Here is a 10,387-nt window from a genome sequence, read left to right on the forward strand (position 1 = left end):
TTTTTTGTGATATTGGGGCTTTTGGTTTTTTCCCCATACACAACGTCCGCAGTTGGAGAAACTGCTTGATTTTTCAAACGTTTGGTGATGACATGAGTGGCCAGAAGTGGTTGGTTATGGGATTTATGTTGCGTCCGTGATTGCTATGAATTATACCTGCTTGCCCAATCCAGGATCGGTCACGGGTTGTTTATGCGTAGCTAGCGTGGGTTGGGCCTTCTGAATTTTGTTTCGCCCCCTCTGTGCAACAGGACCTTGTTTATTACCCTGGTTCCAGGTGTTTTGTATCACCTTGTCAGTCTGGTCTGCCAGGAGCTGCCCACTAGGTTTGTTGGGGTGTGGGTGTGTAACTGCCCACTCCCCGTCTTGCAATACAGGAATGTGTGTGTTGTGTATGTAGTTAAGGCACCGGTGCTGCAGCAAGAGGGCCACCTCCAGAGTCGGCTCAGAGAGGGAGAATTGAAAAAACGAGGAACTGCTCCTTGGTGTAGAAAAACCTGTGTCCCCGCCGCATGCAGGATAGACCAAACAAAAACGGCACACGTGCTTATTCTTAGCGTTCCAATTGTGGAAAAAGTTCCCAAGTTTTTGCCCCTTTTGACTGAACCTGCAACAACTCTGGATCTGGAACTTAGAAGTGCCTTAAATCTGGAACAATGGACTGATATGATATAGGTTGAGCTTGCAACAAACGATTAATTTTCATCATCATTTGAACTGTTAATTCTTTCTCCCAACTACAAAACATTTATATAATTATTGAAAAATAGCTTATTACCTTTTTGTGTTTGCATGCTGACAAATTTTGCTTATTTAAGGTTTATTACGCTGTGTGTTTGTTTTTCCACCAACAGACCAAAAGCTTTCTGCCTTTTTTTACTAATCAATTTTTTTTTTTTTGTTGGTTTTTTATATCTCTGGGTTGTTGTGTTGTAGTTTTGAGAGATATATAGGAAATATATTTTAGAATTATATACTGTGGTAATCTCCCAGTGTGATGAGTCTGTGAGCTAAGAGACTTTTGTTTGAGTGGACCATTTTTTAGGCTTTATTATATTCTAAGGTGGTTCAATCAAGTAAAAGAGGTTTCCTTTGGGGCTGTGTTCTCTACTATGCATGTCACTTTGGCCTGTTATTCTAATATTTTCCTAACTTTATCTATAGAGGACTACTCAATTAGAAGTGGAGTTTTCAGTCATTATTGATTAATCTGGTTGCTCTTTTTTTCACTGATCTAGGTTGTAGTGTTTGTTTTGTATAATCTTAATTGATTTATTCATTTTTAACCACGAATGTTTTAAATTTGCATATCATTATTTTTGGTAGCTTTATTAGTTGTCGCTTTTGTGGAACGCTATTGGGAGACTACGGATTTTTCGTGTGTTTTCATTGTGGGTATATTTTTGTTTTGTTTTTTGGAGGGGAATTGGGTGTTTGTGATATGTTTTGGTGTGTTACTTAAAATGTTTTGAGGTTCAGATATTTTTATAATTATAAAAAAAGACTTATAGAGTAGCTGTATGTGCAGTTATTAGGTGTTTTTTTATTGTGTGTGTTGGGTTTGTGGATGGGAGTGTTTTTGTTTTTTTGGTTGATGTTTGTCGTTAAATAGGAAGTGAATTTTTCTAAAACACATCCCCCTTGTTTGTTAGTGCGCGTGCCTTAAATAGTGATGCTTCAAATTAATCCCCATTTTATTTGCCCCAGATTTTCTCTAATACGGTTCACAAAATCTATATATAGTCAGTTTTATCTAATTATATAAAGAAAATAATGGATTATGTAATATTACTTGGTACATCTACCTATATTGTTATCGACTATTCATTTTGTGTTCTTGATTTTGTCTGCGGAGCGCTTCCTTCTGTTTGAGCCTGTTGCGGTTTGTTTGTTGGGATAAGATTGTTCTCACCGCCGGAATTGTCATGTTATAAGGGCTGCATTAGATTCCTTGCAGGAGGGAAGGATAGTGTTCTCTCGTTCATATTTAAGTTAAAGGGTGAGGTCTATAGCTATATATACAGAAATTTGTTTTTCTTTAGATCTTGATGTATAAAAATCCTCTTCTACACTCGCTGGACTGCTATGTCTAGATTAGAAATAAAGCTTTCACTTGCCATAGTTTTAACAGGTTATGTGGTTGGTTTTTGATTTTGTCTATGAGCCTTCTGCCGAGAAAATAAGAAAAAGTTACCTATAGTTATTTTTTGGCTTTATACTCTGATTCAATAGGTATGTAAGAAATGGATGATATATTTATGCTTCTGCAATTAATGTCTTATGAAAGTTGTCATTAAGAATGTCCAATTTGATTTCTGAGTTTGGGACGCCTATGATAGAATAGGCATTTAGGGTGGTTTTTCTTTGTGGACCTATCAGAATATGGTTTTTGTGTAAATGTGTGTTAGATGTATTGGTGTGTATGTACATCGATGTTCGAATTTATGTAAAGGAATAAAAAAGTTCTTTAACGATACAAAAAGATGAGGGCTATACCTGTGTGTTTACTCGTGTTATTTAGGTAGTTTTAATAGTTTAAGGTGCTTTTAAATAAGTGTGGTGACCATTGGACTAAATTGCAAAATAAAAAATAAATGTAATATGTTTCGGTGCAGTGGTAAGTGGAGTGCCCAGTACTATCAAAGAATGGAGTTGGGTTTTGGGTTTGTTTATTGCAATCTTGCAGTGTTTATTGGTTGTTTGCTGCTAGAACGCCAGGTTGATGTATATTTTTTGGTGTAATGTATTATATTATCGAAGACTTAGGTTGGTGTTTATTAACGGTCAGTTAGGTGTATTGTGTGTTGGTTTTCCGTATGTTGTTTGTTTTGTGTTAAATTAAATCCCGATCTACAGAGTTTTTTTGGCTGTGCGATTCACTTTTTTAAATGAATCTGCCCACCGCACTCAAGCGACTTCTTTAAGTCCAAGCGTTCATTGTGTCACTCTTTCCCCTCTTTTAAATTTGCCATAAATAACTAACTTTGCTAAAGTTGGGATTTGGGTGGGAGATTTGACATGTGTTATTGAGTGTACTTGGTTTTTATATGTTGTATTTTGGATGTCTTCCTCTGTTGCGTAACGATGTCCTGGTAAAAAGGTGGTTTTTGGTGTGTCCTGTTCCGTTTGTGGGTGGGTGAGTGGGTCTAGGCTGAGTATGTGTTAAGTGTTTGTGGGGCCGTCTGTTCTTATGTGGTGGGGGGGGAGCTCAGTGTGTTTTTTTGTGAGTGGCAGTGTTTTTAAAGGGTTTTAGGACTGAGGTGTTGAGTGCGCATCGACTGAGCTTTTTTGTAGTCGGTCTTTGTGTTTTACATTGTTTTCTCTTGTTGATTTTTGTTGCTGGTCTGCTCTCTCTTTCGGGGTTTTGGCGGCCCTTTTGTTCCCTTTTGCCGCTTATAGGTGTGCGGTAGCTTCTTGGTGCGTGACTTGTGTGGTGTGTCCGGTGTCCAGGTGTCGTTCGCTTGTTGTGAGTCCTGTTGCTGTGGTGGCCGTATGGGCGGATTGTAGGACTTTCAGGTTCATGACGTATTGGCGAGAACTTGGTTGTTTTTGGTGCCAGTATGAGAGTAAACGAGGAGTCTTAAAGGAGGATGAAGAGCCACAGAGGGTTTTTATTTTAATCATTATTACTAGTGGACAATTTTGCTTAAACTTAAAGTTGGTAGATTTTTATAGAAGGTATGTAGGTGTGTGGGGCGAGGCTAGTGATGGATAGAGTTCTTCTTCAAATATCTCCAATGCTTCAATAATCGGTTTTTGCTGATGGTTCTGGTACCAAGTATCTTATGGAAGACATACATAAAAGAAGCTTGTAAATGGGACTTTCTTGAGGGTTCTTTATGTTTTGGTTGAGCATATGGGGAGCAATGTGAGCAAAGCATGCGAAGTTGAAATGAGTGAGGTTTTATGTTTTTGTTGTTATTTTTGATTGAGTAGGATGGATATGGGTGCTTAGTAATTTTTAATCTAATTTAATATGGAGAAAATACTCCAATTGGGGTTCTAGAAAGGTGCGTACTTTTTCAATTTGTGAAATAACAATACGAAGGAACTTGTGAGTTTTGATTGGGTGCAATTATAGAAGTGCGGACTTTATCTTTAATACCCATTTGTAATAGTTGTGGTGTATGTGTTTAGAGGTATGCATCACTTTAGCAAGGAAGTTTTGGATGTAAGTGTCTGTTTTCAATAATGTTGGCTGTTTTTTGAATTATGGGATAGTGCCCTGGACTGATGGAGACGGCCTTTTGTGCTAGTTGTTCGTCTGAAATAATTGGTAAATTGCGCCAAAAATGCACTAAAGGCTTAATCTGCCTAAATCTAACGTACATGAGTGTGTCAATTAACATGTTATGATATTTAGTCGTTTGAGTGTTTGATGGTGTTTGGTGGTTTTCGGGAATTGGTCGAGTACAAAATGTGTTCTACCAAGTACTAAATGGTAGACTGACATCTTAAACACTTAAACTGCTGTTGAGTTTTGGCTTGCAATCTTACTTTACAGAAAGTTGTTACCCTTATTATACGGCGATATTATGTGTTAGGAGTTGTGTTGTGGTCTATCAGTTATTTGTGTTCAGATTTATTAATGTTGAGTGGTTTTTTTCTAGTATTTTTTTGATGGTTTTTCGTGTTTAGATGTATTTTATGCTTGTTGTCTTTATCGATGTTAGTGATTTTTTAATTGGCGGGATAAAAAGTGGCTACTGTCGTGGTATAGGTGTTTTTATATTGATTGTGGTCCGAATATGATCGTATCAGTTTTGGTGATGAGTCGATCCGGTAGTATGTTACCATAAAACCACTGTGTCTAAAGGTCTTGAGTATTTTAGCCTGTGCAAATATCTGCGGAGGTCGCCGCGAACAGAAGAGCGCCGTTTAGCGTCTAAGTTGGAGGACAGTCAAAAATTCTCCCTTATGACGGGAGTGTTGAACGCTGAAGTTGACGTGGTGTTGGGGTGGAGATGTTTGAACAGACTTTTGTTTTTGTTCAGGTTTCGGTGTAGGTTGTACTGGTCGAAGTGATCAAAAGTATTTCTAGTTTTGAAGAGGAATCGAGAGGAGACGAGAACCTTGGTGATCCGTGTGATAAGTTTGGGTAGAGAATGTTTGTATCCGCCTTGAGGAAATGTAGTAGCTGGGGGGTGGGGGGGAGTTGTGGATAGGCGTGCGTTGGAGGGTGGGTTTGGGGTTGTGGGTGTGTTGTGGCTGTGCTGGTGTTGGTCTGTCCTCGCTGATCCGAACCGGTTCACATGTGCCGGTGGTCCTGTGCGGCTTCCGAGCGAGAAGCGGTGTCGCAGTTGTGAGAATGTATTGACAGTACCGCCGTTTTGGTTCCTTGGCTAAGGATTGTGTATTATGAGTGGGTGCGTGTTTGATGGAGATCTCGGCACTGGTTTCTCTTTCCTGGTGTGATGATTGTTCAGGTGCTCTGAGAGGCCGAAGAAAAAAACCCCACCAACGCTTAATTCATAAGATACAGGAACCGAACCGAGAAAGCATCCCGAGCAGAAAATGCCAGACATAGATTAAATGACCAGTAACATGAACTTAGGAAGAAATGCCAAACAAAGCTTAAATTGTATTTTATAGTTCTTCTAGACTTGCACGTGTTCAAAAATAATCTTAAGCCTAGTTTCAATCCACACCGTCAACATTATTTCCTGAAGGAAAATGATTCCCAAAGTGGATTTTCTTTTTCTGCTCAAAAACTAAAAATTCTGGAACATTCGCATCACCTGATGTTGTCTCCCTTCCAAATTCCGTAAGGGGTAGCGGCAGTCGATGACAATGAACTTGCCTCGGACTAGATGATAAACCTGGTTTGGAAGACAGCACTGCCACCATCTTGAGGGATGAACGCAGAACAGCATTTAATTAAAGCAAAGTTGAAAAAGGGCGATTTGTTATTCCTACAACAGAAAATGTATTGTTTCGCCCACAATTTGACACACAAAGAAAAAACAAACAAGTAGTGCCTCTACTCCCCCAAACCCGTCTCTGAAGGTAAATGTACTTTGAAGGTCGATTGATGTTTGCCATCCACCCTGTGGGAGTAACAAAAGGCAAAGAGGGGAGGAAAAAAAAGGAAATCGATCCAGAAGAGCCAATTCAACACAATTAAGTGATCCAGTTGTAGAAAACACAAGCCGCCCTCCTTTACCTTGGTGAAAATCCTCCTATTAGCTCGTTAGAGCGTCCTCGTCCGTCCCAGCAAGGCTTCTCAATGTCCGTCTGGCAGCAGGACTTGGACCTCCTGGAGCAGAGAGAAAAGCCCTGGAAGAAAAAGAAGAAGAACTTAAGGACGCAGTCAAGGAAGAAAATAAGGTAATTTGAGATTGGTCTGTAAAAGCAAACAGGGACAATAGACTTGCAATCCTTTCAGAAAAGCCATTACTTCAACTTCCACTAAGGAGGCAACAGATGGTCATTTGTGCTCAGCAAATTTCAGCCACACCAACCGTCCTGTGCTTTCCCGTCTTTAAGCTTCAACTTCCACCCTTTGGTTAAAAGACTTTTCAAAGCTTTGTGGCAAGTGATTTGACCGGATCAAAATAAACTAGATATGGGGCGTCCAGTCACTGATGCTTGATAATTGTTGGTGTGTGTGTGTATGTGGTGTGTGTGTGTATATATGTGTTGTGTGTTGTGGTGTGTGTGTGTGTGTGTTGTTTGTGTGTGTGTGTGTGTGTGGTGTGTGTGTGTGTGTGTGTGGAGTATCTCATCTTTGAATACAGTGAGAAGCATGTAGTAGATTAAATCTGGTCTTTATGGAAAGACTACCAGTATATTTATCAAAGTGTGTTCCCACAGTCCTGTTGCCATCATGTCAACACTGGTCTCATTCTTTAAACTGAAACCACATTAACTTTGACACAGTTATGGATGAACCAGGCAGGGAGGACTCACCATTCTCGGGGATTCAGGGTTTTGTTCCAGGGTGGTGACTTGTGTTCCTGCCAGACTGCGTCGCCTTTTCACCCTCACTGGCGTGTTTTCGTCTCTGGGGCAGTCGGGACGTTTGACAGAGGGACGGGACACCGGACTGGGCATGGAAGGGGAGCGAAACAGGCTCCGCGGTCGACAGCGAATCACAGGCTGAAGGAGACAAAAAGGATTCAACTCAATACTGCATCTACATTTGAGCTTAAGACCACATGCCTAATAAACACAGTATTAACAACACTAATAATAAAAGATAAACATTTCAACTTCTAGATTCAGACTTACAGAATCTTCTCCGATGCTGTCGGTCACCAGCGGGGCAGTGAGCAAGCTGGCCATTCCCATTGGCATCCCAGAGTCATCCTGTAGGTAACAAGGGGAGGTTGTCAGACAAATAGTACAGCTAAAAACAGGGAAATCGTGGTGTTTACTGGCATCTGAAATTAAATCCAGTCACAAATACATCATTTCTTTGGATGTCATGTAAGAGACGGGGCCTTACCTCCATGTTGTCATCCAGAACTTCCAGGAAGCCGTCGTCTTCGTCGTCCAGAGAAGTAGTGAGAGAGGAACGTCTCAGGAACATGGGGCTGTCGCAAAAGTCAAGCTGCTGGATTGGGGGAGGGGAAGAAAGCTGGAAACGGGGAAAAGATGAGGAGCGTTAGCGTCTCTACAACCGGGGCAACACAATGATGATATTGATTCTTCACGTGTTCACATACCATGAGGGCTGGTGCTGAGCTGGGACGGCGGGCAAACGCGTCCTTTGACTGGCCGCTGTTGAAGGAGCGCACGCGGCACCGTGATGCCGGCTTGGTTGGTTTCTTAAATTCAAAGCCCTCCTGAAAAAAAATAAAGATATAATAAACAGTGAATCAATGCTCAACACCTTTAAAGAAGCATTTATCAGCAGCTAATTTTCTCAGTTTTATGGATAATACTCTAAATCTAATCCTTTCCCCAACTATACTGACTCAGTGGCCACTAATCTGTTACTGAGCTGCACACAGTATTCCTGAAGGCCTTCATCGTCTGTACTAAACAAACCTACAGAAGGAAAAACCATAATCTGTCCTGTGTTGGGGTTAGTCTTCGATACTGAAACCAATATTATTCAAATAACTGAGTGACATAATAAAAATCCAAAGTTTTAAGCCAAATTATGCTATGCTTTCACCATGGCAACAAAGCTTTCTGAGCAATAGTGAAGTTCTACAGTAGCTACAGTATCTAACCAGCTACTGAACAATGTAGATTCTCTTGCAGGTTTGCGTTCTAAGCAAAAGCCCAAAACGGTGTCACTGACCTCCGGCATGTTTTCCTTGTTGCCGCGCTGACAGGATAGGGAGGGTTGTTGGCCGAATATTCCATAGCGGTGAGAATCCGCTTCCTGTCCCTTTAGAGAAGGACTGACACTCTGCAGCTGGAGCTGAGGGAGGAGAAGAGGGATGCAGTGATGAGAGACTCAGCAACTGTAAACAAGCTGTCCTGTGGTAGGTTTACACTGGAGGACGATTTGAACTCATTAAATATTAAGAACCTCCTCGAGGACAAAATCTTGTGCCCAGCTGAAAGTTTTTTTCCAGCTGAGGCTTTTTCAAGCCAGTGTCTTTTTAAAGTCAGGCATTTTGCTGCCCCCACATTCTCCTGTCCTTTGTGTGTTTAACGATCCATTTACTTCATTTTAAACTCTTCTGGAGGCATATTTTGTGCTTTATGGATGTCTGACAGCCAATTTAAGACTAGAAATGGCTGAATTCTTACATCATCTGTCAGCCCTGAACATGAGTCAAATATTGGACGAAATAAAATAAGACATGCAGGAAGGTAAACAAAAACAAACATGACAAATCTGCTTACTGGCAATGAGTTGATTCTTCGAATTGGCATCTTTCTATAATTAATAGAAGGGAGAAGAAGGAATTGTAGTCAAATCAAAAAAACAAAACCAAAACAGACAGACCGGTCGCTTTAATCGGAGGAGTTATGACTCCCTGGAGAGCAATATTGTTCAAATAAGGAGAGGCAATAACAACCAAACACTAGTTAATCATTGTAGGTTATTGACTAGAAATCAACTTACTCGTTGATAACTCTGCTCGACTGTTGAATGGCCCTTTCAAATCTGTAACAGAAAACATGATAATTCAAAAATTAAGGGGTTTGAAATACAACAGATTCAAACAAAGCAGCTTTGTACAAGAAAGAAAGAATAAAACAGGCCTGCAACTAACAATTTAGTCTAAAAAAAAAAAGCAGTGAAAATGTAAATTTCTTTGAGCCCAATTTCACGTTTTCAAAATCGCTTGTTTTGTAATCCTCTCATTTGTAAAGTCAGTTAACAATTAATCCATTTTAAACCAATTATGTCAGCCCTAACTAAGAGTAACATATCTGTATAATAAAACCTGTGAGGGAAAGAGACTGGAATGCCTTAAGTGCCAGTCAAAAAACACCTTGTGCTCATAAACTGCAAAAAAAAAAAAGACAAAGAACCTGGAGCTCTATTGAGAAAGCAAGGGGAACGGTTGGTCTAGAGGAAGTCGGGTGAATGCATAGAGGCAAGAGGTGGTCTTTGCATTGGAGTAATGCCCACCTGTATGCTAAATGAGTGGAGAGCTCAGTGTGCTGCTCAGGAGAGGGGGGGGGGGGCAGGAGAAGGGATGCAGGGATCAGTTAATCTACCATATGCCTGCTGGAGCCAGCGGCGCCAACCCCTTTTCTGCAAGACCCTTTTGTTTGTCGGGGAGAGAGAGCGTGTCCCATTCAATGAGACCAGAACAAGGAGGGGGCAGTTGTTCTCTGGGGGTGCCCTCATTTCAATAGCCCTGGCGCAGAAAAAACTCCAGCCCCCCCTTTTTTTTTTACAATTGAAATAATAGTGCATAGGAAGAGTGTGCCAAAACCCAGAGGGGGTGGGCTATCATCAAACCCAAGCGTGGGGCTCGTCCTCCCCCAGCCTGAAAAACTCCTAGCAACCGAGCAGCTGTAAAAAGGAGGTGAATGAGGTCTTGAGGACCAAATGCTGCTGTAAAGGAACTCGCACATCAGATGGCGGCAGATGTCTGCAGAGACTCGCCCACCTCAGAATTAAGAAAGGGGGCCACCCAAGATTAGCATTATGCTGACAAACCCAGGCAAGATAACCAGTCCCTGTGCTGATAGGAACTAGTCTTAACATTTTATCTTGCCTGTGTGCATCTTCTTCCCAAGAGTGACTGCGGTCTTCTTCTCAGTGGAAAAGTTAACAGTAACTTTTACACTTGGTAACTTAAAGAAAGTTGAGCTCTTCTTCTTCTTCTCTTGAGCTAATCTTCTTAGCAGAAAGAGTGAAGCCTTCATCTTAAAGCCAACGGCAGAAACAATAATCCTACAGATGAGAAATAGTGCTTGGCTCAGCCGAGCCCGAGCACAGGGTGGAGGTGGAGGTTGTGTGTGTGTG

At 41.1% G+C, this 10,387-nt stretch overlaps 1 protein-coding gene across 1 annotated transcript in view; it reads right to left on the reverse strand.

The window, feature by feature from the left end:
- The window catches only part of LOC118336873 (M-phase inducer phosphatase 2-like), a 15,241-nt gene that overhangs the window by 4,123 nt on the left and 731 nt on the right, over nt 1-10,387 (reverse strand). The window contains exons 3-10 of the mRNA XM_035673632.1: nt 9,029-9,070; nt 8,806-8,839; nt 8,252-8,374; nt 7,668-7,787; nt 7,448-7,579; nt 7,231-7,308; nt 6,910-7,098; nt 6,164-6,276 (exon numbers count right to left, since the gene is read on the reverse strand). Of these exons, the coding sequence (XP_035529525.1) occupies nt 6,164-6,276; nt 6,910-7,098; nt 7,231-7,308; nt 7,448-7,579; nt 7,668-7,787; nt 8,252-8,374; nt 8,806-8,839; nt 9,029-9,070 (831 nt within the window). The remainder of the gene's footprint in view (nt 1-6,163; nt 6,277-6,909; nt 7,099-7,230; nt 7,309-7,447; nt 7,580-7,667; nt 7,788-8,251; nt 8,375-8,805; nt 8,840-9,028; nt 9,071-10,387) is intronic.

This window comes from Morone saxatilis, unplaced genomic scaffold (assembly GCF_004916995.1).
Source record: "Morone saxatilis isolate NCDOM2014 unplaced genomic scaffold, NCSU_SB_2.0 Contig3, whole genome shotgun sequence".
Classification (NCBI taxonomy): domain Eukaryota; kingdom Metazoa; phylum Chordata; class Actinopteri; family Moronidae; genus Morone; species Morone saxatilis.